Raw genomic sequence first — 19,632 nt, 5'->3', positions numbered from 1 at the left:
AGAGGTTCTGTACATTGCTGATTTTTCTTATCTTTATTAATCCTCTATTTACTGGAGGGTAGTTGCTAGTGCTAGCTTTAGACCAGAGACCTAGCTGCTTCCTCTATAGTTTGCCCTTTTCTGTGTATGAAGAAGTCTCATATCAGGTGTCCAAAGGGGAATTGAGTTAAGAGTAAGCTAAGGAAGGCTCTTTGTGGCAGATGGTTTGGTAGTTAACTTGCTTTTTGAAATGCCAAAGCTGTGAGGGCAGAGGGAAGCTCACTGTGCCGCTAGAACAGATGTGAGGAGCCAAAGTGCTGAAAAGCTGAAGTTGGGGGTAGCTGAGTAGGTTGCTGGTCTTTAAGAGGTTTTTGAGAGTGAGCTTCTTTTGAAGCTTTACTGACACTGTAAAAGCTTATGTAATTTAATCTGATCTGTGGAACAATTTAATACAGATTTTCTGATGCAGTTTTATAATCTGAATTTATCTTTTAAATATTTACCAATAAGATAACTAGAAACAGAATTTAGAGATAGTATGATAGTATAATGCATTTTTCACAAAAAAATATGAATCTAGCACTTCTGATCGTCTCTATAGTTTGGGGGAAATGATTTGATCAGTATTTAAACGTATGACAAACTTTGAAGAGTTTTATTTCCCTTGTACTTATCAGCGAGAAGTTCGAATATTTATAATGAATGCTGTGATCTTTTCTTGCAAGAAAAGCAGATAAATAAAATGTTGAAAACAGAAATTTCTCTTCTCAGCAGACTGCTTTTCCTTCTTTTTTCCAGTGTGTCTTCTGTTATTGTTTAGAGTATACTTACTTGAATAGTTTAAACTTATGTGAAAAATATACTAACATAAAAGCTGCTTGCATGTCTTTCAAATTATTTCACACCTTGAATGTCTTATTTAAAACCAAGTAGATTTTATTTCTAACATGTTTTTCTTTCACATGTCTAGAAATAGTTTTGTTAATCTGACGTGTTCAGTACATAATAAAATTGTCCTTTTCTAGATTGATCAGCTACTTGAGACAAAGTCATGAGATGATTTCTAAGGCATATCTGAGGAGAAATTTGATTCTTCTGTTGCACTAAAAAAGAATTCTCTAGTTTCTCTTCATTTGGCACTATTCAGATTACTTTATCTAAGGCTTAGTCCTGCAGGGGAAAAGGAAATACCTTAACCATGCCTCAGACTATGATTGGTGGAGTCTCTGCAATATTGAGAGGAAAAGCTACAAACTGCCTATCAAGGTGCAAGTCTAACAGCCTGGTAGGTGTGTTGGGAGGACTTGCTAGCCTAGGGGTGGTGGACCAAGCAACTTGCTTGCTGTCAGTTCAGCTGTCAGCTCAGTGGTTCTAAGGGTCTAGGTGAAAATTCTGGTTCCTGAGTTTTTAGATGTGAAGAGGCTTGAAAATTGTAATGTTCTCCCAAGCTGGATCAGACTTGAATCCTAGGCTTGACTTGGAGCCAGGTAGTTTGTTTTCACTGGCTATATCATCATTTTTCCCAGATGAGAATGATCACCCAGTCAGTGACAGTGTGTGCAATGAGGCAGTTAATATGGCTTCTGTTTTTTATTGTTGTACCTATTGCTAGCCTGTTAGATTGACACCCATGCTTAATGTCGTATTCAAATCTGGCCTTCCTGATTTTGATTAGATTGTACCATGTTTTTTTTTTTCTTTTTTTTCCCTGTAAGCAGTTTCTGAGTTATAGTATCTGCTTTATATTCTCTGAATACAAATTTTTCATCCAGGGGCTCACCATTTCACATCGCCTTTACTGCAACAGATTGCAACAGTTTATCTTGCTTTGCCCATAGCCATCTGTAAGGCTAGAAGGATAATCACATCTGTTCTATATAAAACAGGATTTAGAGATCTCCTGAATTTGTCTATTTGACACATACGCACATACATACATATATATCTCTATAAAAAAAATGCTAATATAAATGTCTTAAGTTTATTTTGTGTCTATGTGTATATGTAATTAATATTGTGTGCGCGTATATGTGCGTGTGCATGAAAGTATACACTTAAAATTTCAGATATGGAGCATCTGCTGCACATTTATTTCAGAGAGTAATTGTAATCACCTTTATAAGCAAATGTCGTCTTACTAGCTTAAATTTGCTAGCTTTAGTTTCCGACTGTTGGAAATAGTTTTGCTATTCTGTTGACTCTGTATTATTAGGTATATTTTTCTGTTTTGTTGGTTTGTTCCCTTTTCTTACCTCTAGACTAACAATGATGATTTTGCTTGCTCTTCCATCTACTAGGGAAAAGAATGGCTGTCTAAGAACTGACATAAAAGGACACTATAAAGACTTGTTTAACAAGGACCTTTCCCTTACTATTTATATGGACAGCCATTTTTTATTCTTCTGAGGCACACACTGTTAATTTTTGCATTATTTTAATTTCTTCATCAAAATTCTGGGCAACGCTAGCCTTTGCTTTGCAGACAATTGTAAGAACATTAAAACATGAAATCAAGAGCTGTTTTTCATACTGTGTTGATCTGGACTAGCTGTGTTAATGGAGAAATAATCCCTTAGTAGCCTTCAGAATGCAAAGACAGAATTACTTTTCCTTGGGCCTGAAGTTGTATCCAGGCCAATTCTAAGTGTGAGTGAATGGAAAAGGGACGGATACAGCTTCCACGTAACTAGCTGCCTGGTGGTCATGGCAGTGTGCACTAAAGTTATGACAACCCCCACCCTCCTTTTCTGATAACGTTGTTGTTTGGCCTTCCAAAAAGCTGTGTGGTGGTGCTGGCTCTGTGCAGAATGGCATGTTCCCTGCAGTTCTCTTCCCATTGATAAGCTGATGGGACATTCAGGTAGAGATCATCTCGTCTGAAGGGATGCATGCCTGTCTCTGTTGTTGACATAGCTGGACTTTACACAGAAACAGCACAGGTCCATAGACCTTTCCACAGAAATAGGGTAGATTAACAGGGCTCAGGTTTTGCCCAGTGTGTGTGTATGTGTGTGTGGGGGGGGAACTCCTGTAGCAGCTTCAATTTCTTGACCATAATTGGCCCTAGAAACAATTCAGCCTGCTATCACGTGCAGTTTTGTCTGAGCTGATAAACCATGCTGAAACCAAAGTGTATATATATCTGAAATGGCTAACTGAAAGTTTTGAGTAATTCTCCATAGATAATCAAGAATACATTTGAATTTGGGGGGCGGAGTGGAGTGGTGGACAAGTCTCACACTGCATCAAAACTAACCCTGAAATGAACTCCCATTTCAGATGTTTTGTAGACAAAGCCTTTGTTGAGATCAGGAGGAATAATTTTAAATAGCTGTCTAGTCCAAACAGGCTATAGATTACCACCCTCTAAGTCCTCCATCAGAATAGTTACTTGGAAGTAGGGCATGTTTATGGAAGCTTTTGATTGGAAGTAATGGTATCATTCATTCCAGTACAGGTTGCAAAAGATATTAAAAAGGGAATACAAGACAACTATTTCACTACCTGGGAGGGGAGAATAGAAAGATTTATATTTCTCAGTGTAGTTTCCCACCAACCATCACTGTGGCAGAATTGTCCTGCACCATTCAGCTCTGACAACAAAGAGTTAACTCACATGATCTCTGTAGTACAGGTCAAATATTCCCAGTTTTCTCAAGCATTTCTAAGTGTATTTAGTAAGGAAGGATACTTAAATGTAAATAATACATTCAAATATGTGTAACTTCTTTTTAAAAAAAATCTAGAAGTTGTCTTAATATCAAATTTTTTAAGTCTATTGAACCAATTCAATTTTCATTTCTGGACAAACTTTCTACCACAGATGTAGCAGACCAATTCTCAGGAAGAAAATATTTTTCTTAATCATGTAAAATATACTTTTTTTTTCAAGTCTTGGCTAGAATCAGTGAAGAATATAATAGAGAAAAATGCAAAAAAATTGCTTTCTTAATGCAAATATATTTGGTCTTAAAACATTGGTGTGTTGTTCCCATGGAAACTTCATACATTGCTTTGTCCCTTAGTCTCTTCTTATTAATATTAAAATGTTATTGCCCGCTACAAATAAGATAATTCAAATGTCATGATAGGTTTATTAAACACTTCTAGCTTTTCATTTACTCTTCTAACCACAGTTTTTAATACATTTTAAAGAAGTATGTACATTCTAGTGGTCATTCCCTATGGAAGACCAAAATTATCAATCCAATTGAGTATACTGTAAACAATTCTGAATTATATGCAGAAATATTAAAAAAAAAGGAAAAGGTGAAGTGTGAACATACTTCATTGAAGTAAGATTTCAGGATAATTAAATCAAAGCTGTACCATGTTAAAAAGACTTAGTGACTATGACTGAATTACTGGGATTTTTTGTTGAAACAGAAATCACTGGGCATGTTTCGTGCAAGTCACCAATACTGTTAGTAAGATTGGAATTCTTGACAAAGTAGAGAAAACAGCATATTCAAATATGTTCTGCTTTAAAAGATCCAGTAAGCAAAGCAAACTTCTTCAATGAACTTTGTTTCAAAAAAACCCCCAAAACTTGCACTTGGTTTAAAAACTGATAAATACATATTCTGCATTTGAGGTCCTGTTTGGAAGAAGTAGTATTTAAAAAACACTTGGGAGTGTTCTGTTTTATGATAGGCTTCTCTGTGGGATTCTGTTTTAAATGTATTTTTGGTGAATTACAAAGGCACTGTAGCCTAAAATCCTCATTCGCGAAGTAGGAGGAATATGCCCAGAGAGTAGTGACAGCCAGAGTCTTAAAGTGCTCTTGAAGAGTCTGTGGAAGATGTCAGAATATTCTCCTTTAAAAGGCAGAGTAAAACAGATGATAAAAACCCTAACGCTGGTATCTGCATGAGATCTTAAGGTTAAACTTTTGAGATTGATGGTGCTGACATTTTTGTAAATACTATGGGGTCTGACTCATTTGCTGCTTCTGCAGTTTTTTTCAGAATATCCTTTCCGGAGTGGTCTCTTCCAAAATACCGCATTATACAGCTGCTCGTGTATTACTGAGCAGTAGGATGGTTCAGATAGTCAGCCTGGCAGTAGTCAGCACTGGGCCCAGTTGAAGATGCCCATGCTCTGGGCTCCAGCATGCTCTGGAGTTGGAGGTTAAAGAGGTGTGTCGAAATGGCTCTGGGGTCAAAACAGTTAAAATTGAAGATGTTGGTTTTCGTCTGTGTGGTTTGGATGTTGAGTCAAAAGGGATTTTGAAACACCTTCTCAATTTGATGGAGACATTAATATTTGAAAATTACAATCTAACACAGAATCCTTAATGTAGCAACCAGAAATTCTAACAGTCCTGCCAGGAACGAGTGCTGGGAAGTGAATTACACTGTCCTAAGCCTTTAAATGTTATTATGTTCCTATTGTTTTGTAATAATCCCTCTTCTGGTATGAAATAACTTAGGCTAAATGTAAAATGTTCTTTGATTTGTGTAGTATGCTCACTGTTTACTTGTTGCATGGTTTCATTTTTTCTTTCATTCATAAGTAGATATGCATACTTCAGTCCTCTGCTGTGGCTTGTACACATACTTTTCTTTTTTCACGTACAGCAGATTTTCTTAAAATCTTAAAGTTCATCTGTGACCATTTCAAAGAATCTGTATTTTAGTGTTCTCAGACGTAGTAAATTACGGTTCTTCCAGGAGATTGGAGGACAAAACAGCATTAATAAATCTGAAAAATGACAAGAATAAGTATCATAAAAATGTAGCCCCTTGGTGTATCCCAGGGCGACAAGAATGCCATTGCTGAGTTCAGGGGGACTGAGAAGAGCTTGCAGGAAAGCAGAGTGGAGCGAGCTGGAAGGAAATAGGCAGCAGCAGTCAGTAAGCAGTGTTTCTGCAGCCCCCAAAATGAAAATTTGACTATAGATATTACCAAACAAAATATATATTATAATTTTGATCAGCAGTCAAAATTATAGTTGTTAGTATAATTATACTCTATACACTTATTTATATGTGTGTTCAAGGTCAGCATTGATACCTATATGAGAGAGTAGACTTCTTTAAGCATAGTGAAAGAACGGTGTGGTATTTTAGCTTTCTCTCCTGCACGGTCTTTTACCCAGTAGTATCCCAGAGAGAGACTGAGACAGAGTTCAGAATAGCCTACATAACTTTTGTTTTTATTTTACTTTTTTCTAACCTAACTAATGCAATAGAATATCTTTCTGAAGGTTGTAACAAGTACTGGGGTGTAAATTGCAGGCCTGGTATGTTGGGATAAAAGTGAGGCTGTGATTCTGGATTCTGCTGTTCCTCCTGACCCATCTCTTCAGCGTACCACCGAACTGTGCCGCTTAATACCTGGGTAGATCCCTTAAAATTTTTGGGGTTTTCAGATGGTAGCAGTTGAAAGCTGCAGAGCTTTACCTACACCTGTATGAATCACTAATCATGAAACATTTTACCTACGTTGAAATAAGTTTGTCTAGAAAACAGCTTTTTTGGGGGGAGGGGACATGCTTCATTTGGGAGGGGGAAGGGAGCGGGGACGGACAAGTCGGTGGGCCTTCTGAGCCAAAGTAGTGAAGTGGGAGAAGTGAGGTGTTTCATCTTCGCTCAGTGGGCTGATGATCAGGGCAGTGCTTCTGTGCTTTCTGCCTCTGTTAAAGTAAGACTCTGTGGAATGGTGGAGGCTCTAAATGTCCCACTGCAGTGGTTTTCCCTGTACACAAAGAACTAAAGTGATGCCCCAGGAGTACAGACTGGACTGCAGAGTTGCCGCTGTGCTGAAGGTTAGAACGGGTGGCTCAGATGTTCTTGACAGGAAGGTTACTGAACCTGCATCTCCTGAAAGTCCTGTCTTTTATGCTCTTATTCCCTTCTTCATACTGTGTGAAACTGTTTCCCTGCTATTTAAGGTGGGCATATTATGCATGTGCAGATATTTTTTCAGACCTCACTTTACCAGCAATATGAAAGGCAAAAGGCTTCAGGTTTGGGTTGAAACGTTGGCTTGGATCCATCAGGGATCGGTCGGTGCGTTCAGCGCGGTTTCGGCTCGAGGCCTTCTCAGGCTCACAGCCACAGGAAGCTGCGGTGCCGCGTTCATGGCATGACTTCTGTGCTCAAGCCCACGACACTTTGTGCCTAGCCCTGCTGGGCCACTGCAGAAGATGCAAATGCACCCTATAAATAACTTTTTCCTAAGAGAGGATCGAGAGAGAGAGGGAAGGTGCACCAATCGAAGCCACTATTTCTTAGAATACCTTTTACTCATTAAGCTCTTATAAATAGACTCAAACCTTACTGCTAATTCTGTTCACGCAATATGTTCCCATAGTGAACAAAAATAGTGGCTTCCCAAGTGAAAAAACAGCAGGGAGGCCAAACCCAACTGTTTACTTGGAAGGAGAGGGTTGAACTGACGTGGCAGTGGCTTTTAGGTAGGTGTTTGAAAACTCCTGCCTAGTCAGTTCCTTGGTTCCTCATCTGTGTATACGATCCTGTAGCCTATATCTGCATGTAGGAGTCTGCACCCCCTTGGATGTGGTCCAGGTCACACAAGCTGTTGTCAGCGCTACCGTATGCTATTAGCCTTCTACAGGTTCAGTGGGCTCTGTGTCCGGAGTTTATTAGGTCTTCTGGATTCAACAGGACTACTGGTCTCTAAGGCTTATCAGTCCTCAGGAAACTTTTGCATGCTACCTTCTCAGCACGTAGCTTTCTGGCGACTATTTATCCATACAGCTCTGTAGGCACCTTTAAAACAAACACACACACAAAATTCACACAGGAGGAGCCGTGACGACTTGTGTGTCTGCTCGGTGGCCTCAGCCCTGGAGTAGCTCTTCTGGTGAAGGAAAACATGTCGCCTGCAGCTTTCAGCTGCAGAGGCTGGGGACAACAGCTCTAGAGCTTGCAGTTATTGCAGATGGCTGTGACCTCTCTGTGCTCTGCAGCTTGGCAAGCACTTTGTTTTTCATAAATAGAAAAAAAAAATCAAAAAAAAAAAAAAGAAAAAAGAAAAAGAAAAACCCAGTGCAATGAAATGAAAACTTAATTTGAGGCAATGAGCTTGGATCTAGTACAGGGAAGAACATGAGTGCCTCCTATCTGTGGTTTTATGGAGAGCCTTTGTGATACTTATTTATTTTAACCAGTGATCTTTTAGATGAATTTTAAATGTCAAAATTTGATCAAAAAGTTGTTTTGTTTTGTTTTTGTTTTTACTACTTTACATCTTTACATATGGCTTCTATGTAGCTCTGCAAACCTGGCAGCCAGTGTTGTTTTGAGGCACTTAAGCTAACAGTGCTAAAAACGTTCAGTTGGTGGTTCATCCTCATCAGTTTCCTTTATTTTCTCACCACCAGTTACTAACTGGACTGACGGAGACTATCAGAACTTTCTATAGATTTGATTCCATTTGCCTAAAATTATCTTAAGACAGAGGAGGGGAAAATATAAAAGAGGTTAAAATGGAGGACCTAGTGACAGCCAGGAATACATCCTAAATTAGGAGAACTGTGTTTAAACAAAATACATCCAAAAACATCTTTACATGCCTTAAAATTAACATTTTATGCATGTAATTCACCTGACATTTGCAGATTTCAAAATGGAAAAATAATCATATTTCCTTCTGTTTTCTTTCCTCATATTTTTAGGGACTGTGATGAAGGAACATGCAAAGACAAATCTAACATTTTGTATGCTTGGGCAAGAAATGCTCCACCCACCAGGCTGCCCAAAGGTATCGTGCCTTTTATGTGAAGTTCTTGCATTTGGGGGCAAGAGAGAGAAGATGATGTGGAAGCAAGTACCTGGCATTTCTAGGAAACTCCTGTAGTATTTTATTAAGTCTTAGTTGGTTGAAACTGTATAAACTGTAACCTCATAAATTGTGAATGCATTATGCTAGACAATATATTTGGGAGAGGTTTTTTTGCCATCTTACTTACTGTAACATTATGGGCTTCAGTACAGGGGAAAAAGGACTAAAGGAGAGAATAGTAACATAATGCTTGATTTTTTTTTTCCTTTATGTAGCATTTATTTTGCATTTTCTACAAGGTATTAGTGCAGTATTTATACATTGTTCAATAGCACAGTTTATATCATCTCTCTAAAGCTGTTAACATACTGTCATGTGTTCAGGAAAGCACGAAAGTTGTCATCTAAGCATTGAATTTTTCTGTAGTCTTAAGGATATTGGATAGTTTTACCCTTTTTTTTATTTCTTGATGTTTGGATGCAGTTGGACAGCATGTTCATACCCACTTTGTATATAAATAAATGACTTTGAATGTGATCAAAATTTCATAGGCTAGTAGTAATCGTTCTTCTGAAAGTCAGTGAGAAGTGGTTCTTTCTAATAATCTCCCAAGAGTGCTGGTAATATCTACCATCTATGCAGCCTCAGTTTGAAAATACCTTGAGTTTGAGATTATTTTTTTCTTTCATTTTTACTACCCCTTTTCATAACCTGGAGCAGTGCATTGTGCATATACACATTTATCAGCAGGAATGTTATTTGGTTTGGTTATCAGCATGTCAATTTAAGAAGAAAAAAACATTGCTTGGACTCTGTGGAGGCCTGGTATTTACTCTGGTGTTAAACTCCTGTGAGTAGTTTTGTTGTCTTTAAGATGCCCATAAATATAAGGGGTTATTTTATAACGATATTATATTTGCAAGCAGAGATGCTGCAGTTATCTTTGCAGGTAGGCTTTACCGTTGGCAGTTTTTAATCTAGTGGGATTCACTGGCTGAATAAGCAGAAATTGCTTTTTCTGCTTCTTTCCTAGTATGTTCATTATAGAATCAATATAGAGAAATCCCTTTTGGTGACAGTGATACTCTACAATTTGTGTTCATTATTTCAAATTCTTCCTCTATCCATGTTGTTGCTTCTGTCCAAAACTGGCATAGTTTCGTAACTTCCGCAAGTTTTTTTCAGAGTTGAATATTTTGGGGTGGAAATTAATTCTGTACTACAGGTTTTCTTATCTTCATTCTCAGTGTGTTCTTAGGTCAGTTTTAATGCTATCTTTCCCAGGTAGTATAAGAAATGAAAATTCCACCAAATTCTAGACGGGTGGCCAGAATGGTGATTTTTTTTTTTCTTTTTAATAGTTGTGTCAAATCTGCATTCAGGCTCTTGGAATGAGAGACTTCTTTGCATAAAGTAGGAATCTATTCAGTAATGATTAACTTATGGTTGTTTCTTCTTGGTCTGTTCGGGAATCTGTGGTGGTGTTTTTCTCTAGTTTTCAGGGCAACATTTTCCTCATAGGTATCTCAGGGACACTTTCTACCTGTTCACTATGAGCCACTACAGAAATTTGTATTTTTAGATACTGTCAGCATTGACAAACCATTTTACGTTTTATTGTCTCTGCAATCCTAATGAGTTTTCCTTCTCTTAAGGTGTCGGATTCAGAGTTGGAGGAGAAACAGGTAGCAAATACTTTGTGCTCCAGGTACACTATGGTGATATCAGCGCATTTAGAGGTATGTATTTTGGAGTTTCATTCTGTAGACTGTATCAGTTACAGAAATTCAGAGCATTTAAAAATACATTAATTATCTGAAGAAATAAATTTCTTTGGCAAAGATAAAGATCGATAGGCATACTTGTAATAAAAAACTCATGTCAATATATTAACCTTGTAACCTTGCTTTATCTTTAAAAGAAGGTGAACAAGGATATCTTTTCTTCAAAAAAGTCTGTGGCAAATGGCTTGAGCTAGTGAAGAGGCAAGTTAGTCTTAAAATGAGGGAGGAACTTTTTCTCTGTAGAGTACTGTGTTTTATTTAAGAAAGCTGAATGAAAGAAAATACCCATAGCACCCTTAGTCTGTCTGATTGAGGGCTGCTTTGGATAAGTTTAATGTTTTTTCTGATTTATGTTTCATGTGTACCATACTGTTTAAATCTGAAACACCTTATTCTGACACCTTTTTAAGACACATGAGTTTTTTATTTTTCACTCTTGTGAATCACTTGTCATGTGGTATCTTTGCTTTAGGGCCCCTGTTGCATTTAAAAGAAAAAGAAATGCACTGTCAGTCTTACTGAACTCTGCTGTAATACATCAGTGCATAGAGTTGAAACAGGAATGTGAAGACCTTCATAGGCTGAGTGATAAATGAAAATGTTGGGCTTAGTAGAAGAAAGGGAAAGTAAAATAATAGGAAAAAAATAATAGCAAGAGTTTTAGCTTTTTTTCCAAAATATGCATAGGAAGAAATAAATTTTAAAAACCTTTGACTGTAGTACTATTACAAAAGAGAATACCTGCCCAATGCTAACGGAAGTTTCTTCACAAAATGGAAATGAAATCTGCTGAACGTGTACTGAACGAGGGGGGATATGCGTTACATGAGGAATTTCTGAACTTTGCCAGTAGCTTCTGAATCCTTCAGTGCTGCCGTGGTGAAAGATCTGCAGGTTGTCCTGAGCTCTCAATACACAAGTAGCCCTGCAGTTGGCAACTCCCCTGGCCACGACCCCTCCTTTCTGTGCACCTCTTGCAAGTTTGGACAAAACTTACCGAGGTTTCCTGCAAGAGTATCCTACTATCTTTAATAACTTAAAGTTTAGTTTAAAGTTGAAGGCGAGGTTTCTACTGTGACATGAAATGTAATGTATCCTAACAGCAATAACGCTAAGCGGAGGGGAGGAGGAGGAAGGACCACAGTGAGTGGGGTGGAACTGTTCAAATGGAAGTGGTGCATACGTACAGCTGAAGCTGACTCAAAGAATGACTTTTGATGAGACAATTTAGAGGACTAGGACAGCTGTGAGATTCTTCACCTGTTGAAATAACTTGTAATTACAGCTGCTAACATCTAAAGAAAACATATTAGGTGAGAGCCTGATCTTCGTTATTGCTTGGGGACAGTGAGAGTTAATCTTCACTCATCAGTACCATTTGTGTGTTCATAGCTTTAAAAAAAAAAGAAAAAGAAACATGAGTAGCTTCTATTGCTCATTAGCTGAGGAAGCATTTGGGAAACTTTAATTTGTAGATTAATTTGATATTCAAACCTCCTAGGTAAAAAACACACACACATGCCCGCACGCACCACTCAGTGTTGTCCATATCAGAGAAGCTGTATTATCGTAAGTTTACACCTGAAATAAAAAATTTATACCACTGTCCCCTCATCAGAACTTCTTTTAGACAGAGGGGGAATAAATAAAAGGATGTCATAGAAATGAACTTGTGAAATGATCATAGTTTAAAGAGATGTGGACTGATAAGAAGGCTGTAATTTAGGAGATACTATTGTCACGTATTACTTCAGCAGTTACAGAGTATGCAGACTATCTCTATTGTTTAGGGGTTTTTGTTTTACCTGGTAATCAGATCTTTTATTTTTAAAGTGAAAAAACATTTAGTTTCTCTATGACTTTTGTGAGAAGAAAATATTTCTATTTTTTTTCTGACTGTAAAAATTACAATTTTAGTAGAGTAAAAATATAATTTAAATCTCAGAAACCTTAACTGCTATGTTCAAGACTAATACTGAACCATAGAACCTTTGGGATGATTTTAAACTTCAGGAGTGATCTAAAAGATGCTGTCTTTATATCTGCTGAGACGTCAGTTGATAACTGGCTTTTCAGAATATAGGAATATAATCGTTAAATTTTGCAAGTACATGCAGTTGTTGCCATTTAGAATAGCGGACAAATGATGAAAAATACTGAGCTTTCATCAGCACATCAAGGATTCAGAAGCACTGTTCAGAGTTTAATTTTCTGACTTGAAAGTCATTGCAAATATAAAATACTTGACTTGAAGTAGTAATTATTTATGTATTAGCATCCAATTCTATTTCCTATCAATCTGTGGAAAAAATGTCTTAGGAAAAATTTCTCAACTCATTTTCAACTATTTTTAAGAGGGATATTTCTTCATTTCATTAACCTGCTATTAATCTAATTATACTTCCTGCCTTTCTCTACTTAAATCTAAGTGTTTTCACGTTTAGATATGCATATAATGCTCAAATGTCAAAATAAAACATACCATATCGTGTATAAAATGCACAAAGATTAAAAAAATAAAACAAGCTGGAAAAACAAAAAAGAATTCACCAATGTAATTTGAGGTATGTTTAAAGAGCCATTCTAGGAAAACAATAATTGTTCTATTTGACTACTTTCATTTACATTGACTACTTTATATTACTAGAGCAAAAATTATAGTAAGTTGGAGTTATGACTGATAGTAGGTACAATTATGTTACAAGTAAAAAGTAGGTCAGAAGATTGTCTTTTTTAATACTCTCAAGTATTTCAGGGTTCAGATTCAATTTAAAATAAATCTAGGCTTCTTAAAATCTATAACTGCACACAAACAATTTTAAGTTTGGTCTGTAGGGATATGCAGTGCACTTGTGCTATTTGTGGTTTATTCTTCTGTATAAGTGGCTTCAGATCTGATTTTAAAAATATGTATTTTTCTTCTTCGAATCTCTAGAGTTTTTCTTTTCCCTTGTCCTCCTTGCAGCAAAGATGAATGTTGTTTCTAACCTGCCATACCGATATCTTAATCCTTTCCAAGAACTGAAGTAATTAAAAGTAGTCAGAAGCTAGGTAAAATGAACATACCAGTCTTTACCTTTTCTGAAAGGAAAGTAATCCAGTTCTGTCATTTTCTGTGCATATAAGTAGGTGCTTTGTTTGAAGCAGCTGGTACTGCTTGTCAGTATGCTTGGAGCAGACTTCTTCCAGCTGTCAGTCCTCACAAGTTTTACATTGCCATCATTACATGAAAAACAGATATACCTGGTTTTTGTTTTGTTTTATTTTCTGATTGGGGAATTTTCTAATTTTGGCTACCCACCTGGGAGTTGTCTCTTACTCACAAAAATGTGAATCGTAAGCTGTCATTTGAGTGTTAGTATTATTTGAACACTGGAGACAGTGTGCTTCTCTGATAACAAGAAGGCTTTTGACGTTAGAGTGCCCTGATTTAATTCATTTTGCGTGTTTGTCATTTTAGATATTCATGTTTATGATATTATATCAACAGATCAGTCATGATTTTTGCATGGTATTTATTTAATTAAAAAATTATGCATGACTGAGATCAGCAATAGCTGGCCTTTTTTCTGCTTGGAAAGTTGGCTGTAAAAATGACAGTGAGGAGTCTGTGCCTATATTTTGTTTCTCAAAAATGTGGCTAGTTTAAAAAAGGGAAAATTTTGTTTTGAGCTTTCATCATTAGCCCAGAACTGAAGAGAGATATATTTTCCTTTCTAATTGTTACTAGATTTTTAAAAGAATATTACTGAACTGGTTTTGGATGAGTGAACAGATCAGCAATAGCCAGTCCTCTGGCTTGCATGAAAAAATGAACTGAGCTAGTGTTCTTTGGGTATCAAAGATCAGGTGTCAAAATCAAATGCAGTATATTGAATTTGGTTCTTTCTTTAAAAGGATTAGGTTCATTTTTGTACCGTATTTCTTTGTCTTCTAAATAGAACTTGGAGATTAATTCCCCGTGGGCGTTAGCGCAGGAATTCCCTTGCTCGGGTAGAGCCTCTGCTCCAGATCTGAGGCTGGCTCACATCGTTAACGTGGCAAAGTCAATCCTGAGACTATACGTGGAGATTCTGGAGCAAATCGAAAGGTTGACTTTTAAATAACAGGGGGTTTGCAACGTCAGAAAAGGCAGCGTTCTGCTGCTGTGAAAGCTTGCAAATATTCTAGTAGCCATTTGTAAAGTCTATACTGTGCCTGTTAAATGTTAGAACTAAAGCAATGAAAAAACTAAATACAGATTTTAAGTGGTGTGGTCTGTTGTTCATAATCCAGGTATCCAGAGTGCAAAGGAAATAGATGTCTCAGGGCTTTGTTTTTCTAATTCTAAATTAAAAACAACAGGATTTTCTTTGGTATCTAGGCAAATGCAACAGCAAGTTGGATATCACTTATGCAGAATAAAAATCCTCAGCCTCTTTTGAATTTTCAAAGCATTTCCACGTGAAAACACTTGCAGCGGTCAGATTTTGCAATGTGAGCTGCCAGGGAGTCCAGAGAGCCTGGGAGCTGGGCACTGAGGGCTGACTTGCGGGGTCCCGAGCTGTCCTCCAGGCTGCCGCCCACCGTCGGAAAACCTCGGGAGCTGCTTTCCGCACGGAGCAGGTTCCTTAGCTGCTGGGCGGCCCTACGAGCCTGCGCCTTTATGGCAGGTTATTCCTGCGTAGGGTCATACATTTGGGGCAGACAGAGTGGCAGGTTTGCCCTGCCAAGTTGTATCAAAATGAGCCTGTAGAAAGAGCGCGTCTCTGTTTAGGGTAATTTGGCTTCTCCGCAATTCGGAGTGTTATTTGACAACTTCTAACTATTGCTAATATGTGAGGTGTTTCCCCTGGAAAATATAGCACAGGATAAAACAGGATGTAGCATAGGTGATTTTTTTTTTTAACTAATCTATGTGTGTATTGGTTGTTGAACTTAGAATTACCATTATAAAGTTACATACAAATTTTAAAACAAAAGATGCATTTAAAATACCAGAAGCCAGTGTTGGGCGTTAACTTGTACCTTTAATTTTGTTTGACATTGGTAAATAAGGGCAGGAAATATTTTAATATGACTTTGTTATATGCATACAGCCTTTAAAAGGCAGCCGTAAACACTACTGCTTGTTTGATTTTTGATGGAAACTCTTCATGGAGAATAAGCTTTGAGATAAAATGTTTCTGAGTTAAACGCATTTCCCTCTCCTTGCCACTTGGCAAATAAAAGCATGTAATTTATTTACCTTAGATCAGTGTACATTTGCTGGATAGCTCAAATACAAAAATCAAAGTATTCAGGCAAGCTGGACTGATAGACTGGAAAGACGACCAAGATTTTGTCTGGTTTGTGCAACATTTAGGGATCTTTCTGCTTAAGCCATGCAGCGATGCTCTAAAAGAGAGGTTGCAGCATGAACTGACGCTGCCCCTCTGCCAACTCTCTTGGCTATGATGTTCAGCAGCTTCAGAGTTTCAAGGGGGTGAGCTGTAGGGAAAGACTAACAAGGAAAACTGTATTTTCAGCGTACATTTATAAAAACACATTTAGCTCGGATATGGCTAAATACAGCTGCCGAAGAAATTACAATGTATTGTAATAAATTTTTATGTATCCAGTGCAATCTATCCATCTGTTATTTTAGTCTTGGTAATAAGCACTGCAAGTCAGATGGTTAGGCCAGAAGTTGACTGTGTTGTTCCAGGTATGGACTGATACGATTGGCCGCTATAGTAGCAATAACAGATCTCCCACTGATAGTCTTCAGTTCGTTTTGATCTTCCTTTTGGACCGAAAAAGGGGAATTTCATCTTTTCTTCTTAGTACTTTTTGAAAACTGTAAAAGTCTGGATCACCTGAACACAGACAAACTGAAGAATATGAGTCTCCTTCTCCCTTTTTTAAAAAAGGGAGGTGAATAGTAAGGCCAACATTTTCAAAAATGACTCGTATCTGGGGTGTATTAGGCTTATTTTTATTGCTTTTGGGGTGTTGCTCGGCACTATTTAAAAGCTGAACAACACAGTGATGTTTTGAATTGTAAATTCCAAAAGTGAAAGAGACAAAACTTTAAATTGCTTTTTAAATTATAAAATTAAATAATAAAGTAAGTAAAATGTTCTCAAAGGAAGCAAATATTTCCCAGCTTTCATTAAAATTGATGTAGTGCAAACTCTCTAACAATGTCAAACTTGTTCTTAAAGCCAGCTTCTGCAATGTCATCTGTGCTGTATTAATAGATAAAAACTTAGTCCAGAGCAGAGTTGGAAATGAGGAAGGTGAGGCAAAAGAGACATCAAAGACCTCTATCTCAAAACTAGAGATACTGGGACTGTAAGGGAAGCTTCCTAGGAAAGGGTGGAGGAGAACAAACAGTATATTCTTTTCATGAACTTTTCCTGAAATGATGGGAACTGAATTTCTTTTCTTTCTCTCTCAAGTGGTTTGCCACAATTTTCCTGCTTTTGGTCTGATGACTTGGTTTTTCTGATGCTTTTTGATCCCTGACTTGGCTCTTTGGAAGCAGCATTTATTTGTGACTGATAATTTGGGGTTTTTTTCTTTCCATCTAGACTGTGCTGACCATACCTTGATTTCTTTCATTTCCCCCCTTATCTAATCTGCTTATTTGATCCTATCCTTTCTCCTCTTCAACCTTTTCTCCACCTTCTCAACATCTCTGTTTCCCACCTCAAATGGAACATAGGAAGCAAAATAAACTTTTTGCATGGAAACAAACAAACAAACAAAAAGTTAAAATATTCCCGGGGGGAAAAAATAAGTTAATTATTGAGGAAACGATTGATACATTGGAGAAATCTGACTTCAGTGACTATTGTGTCTGTATTTCTCGCTTCATACTACATAAACCATTTACTGCATGAAACCACTTCTCAGTTGGTGTCTTTCCATATAGCTGTTGAGTGGGGCACAGCAGGCTGATTGGGATGAGTCCCATGTAGGGTGTAATTCAATCTTGCCATATGCTGAGTGTATTTATGGATGGATTTATTTTTATTGTTAAAAAGTAATTTTAAAAAGGCATTTGAAGACTGGTTTTAAATGTGTCATAGTTTAAATTGGAGAATTTGTATCTTAGTGTTTAGATTAATTCTGTGTCTAGTACAAGCATGTATGTGTGCACAAAAAAATGAAGATAGTGTACTATTTTACAGAAAAAGTCTGTTTTCTACAGTATGTTGTTCATCTGGCTGTTCTACAGAACAGACATAATGTGGGAAATAGGGCAACAATAACTGGCTAACTACCTTTACTTTTTTAAAATATGGCCTTAAAATACTCTTGATTGTGAGTGAACTTTGTGTGTGTTAATACTCTGCCAAACTTGTATTCGATCCATTAAGCAGAATATATGTATCAAATTCTCTGTATTTGAGGTAATATTATACGTAGCTTGAGATAGAGAGACAGAAATTCCATCTGCATAGAATCGATAGGCTTTTCTTTCTACATTACCATGTGAATTTTCATCTGCTTTCCTGCTGCTTCATCACACTTGATTTTAAAAATTTGCATTAGACATGCTTTCCAAACATCCAGTACAACCACAGTACATGGGTGGTCTTGATCACAAGACGGAAAGCTGCATTCAAATTTTTCTTCTGCACATACAGAAAAGGTTTCTTGTCTTTATTGCTATTTTTACAGGTACAGCTGCTGTAATATACTGAATCAAGTTGTTGAATATGGAAGTGCCTCTTGGGTGGCGCAGAATTAGAGAAACACAAAAATTCTCAGATGCCATGATGAGCATTATGAGAACCGAGCAAAAATGGATTAACTTTTTCACTCACCCAATTTATACATTATGTAGAAGTAATGAAATGCTGTATGATCAAAATATCCGTCTTTAAAAAAAAAAGCTGATTTTTCCTTTTTAAATGATTAAGTCTCTCTGTTTGTCCCACTTAAGTCATAATTCTTTCTTCTTTTCACATGCACCATTTGTTTCAGGTCTGAATCTAGACCCTGGTGGGAGGAGAATCTCTCTTGAGTTAGCACTTGTCAGCTATGGTAGCACTGTTTTCTTTCTTACCTCAAGCTAATGTGATTAAAGGAGATTTTTTTTCAGCTTGTTCTGTTTACTTGCTTAAGAGTTACATCCATCATCTAAGTATAGCTGATTTTAGTATAAAACATAAAAGGAAAGGAAACTTTTTTAGTGAAAATTGAGGTCTTAAGATTACTTTTAACTCAGTGTTTGAAATTGAGTAGCTATCAAGACAACAGTAAACTGAAATGTCAAACATATTAGAGAATGATGCTACAGTGCAGTAATAAATGGCAGAGCTATTTTTACTGTTCTAGAATATTCAACTTCATTAAACAGACTCCTTTTGTATTTTGTATCTCAAGTTCAAATACTGGCTTTTATTATAAGGATTTCTGGCTGCTTCATTTTTAATGGCTAAAATTAATGCTTTTCCACAGATCCTTCACTTTTACTAATGTATGTCAAAATACAAATTTATTTGAAGCAAAAAGGCTATTTCTGCTGATGTAAAAATGACACTTTTATTTCCCAGATGCAAATAAAGATTTGCCATTTCTACTGCCAAAAGAGCAGTTATTTTTTTCATCCACCAAAGCTCTCCTAAGTATTACAGATTTACTTTATATAAAGTATGTGATGTTCTGGTTTGTGTAAAATTAGATAATGTTTCTGTTGTGTGAGGGTTCAATAGTTTTACTGCAAACGGCAAGATTAAGACTTCTGTAGTCTTCTGTAGCATTTCTTTAGTCCAGTAGGGAAATGTTATTAATGTGGAGTAATTTTGCATACTTTCAGATACTAATGATTAAACTGTTTCATGATTTGTACAGATAAACACAAGGATTGCTCTGGTGTAACTTTACATCTGACACATCAAAAGTAAGTATGTGAGAAAATATATTTCTACTATGATGTTTTTTATCAGAACAGAAGGCATTGAAACCCCTTTAGATTCCTTTGAAAGATGTGAAATAAAAATATAATAAATAATGCTTAATTCTGTGGTGTATGTAATATTATTTTTGAAGCCATGTATTATCTCTTGGTAAATGATTTCTTTCATGCTAAACTTTTGATACAATGCTGTCACTATTGAATTAAACCAGTTTGGAAGCTTCATAG

General features: G+C 36.8%; 1 protein-coding gene across 4 annotated transcripts in view; it reads left to right on the top strand.

Annotated features, from left to right (window-relative positions):
- Window positions 1-19,632, top strand: part of PAM (peptidylglycine alpha-amidating monooxygenase) — a 136,236-nt gene that overhangs the window by 73,818 nt on the left and 42,786 nt on the right. For all 4 annotated transcript variants that reach the window (XM_062599075.1, XM_062599077.1, XM_062599076.1 and 1 more), the window contains exons 6-8: window positions 8,624-8,709; window positions 10,386-10,469; window positions 19,341-19,389. In XM_062599075.1, coding sequence (XP_062455059.1) covers window positions 8,624-8,709; window positions 10,386-10,469; window positions 19,341-19,389 — 219 coding nt within the window. The remainder of the gene's footprint in view (window positions 1-8,623; window positions 8,710-10,385; window positions 10,470-19,340; window positions 19,390-19,632) is intronic.

The sequence above is a fragment of the Rhea pennata genome, chromosome Z, assembly GCF_028389875.1.
Source record: "Rhea pennata isolate bPtePen1 chromosome Z, bPtePen1.pri, whole genome shotgun sequence".
In the NCBI taxonomy this organism is placed as follows: Eukaryota; Metazoa; Chordata; class Aves; order Rheiformes; family Rheidae; genus Rhea; species Rhea pennata.
The sequence above is the reverse complement of the archived record's forward strand: the minus strand, read 5'-3'. Positions and strand labels throughout refer to the sequence as shown.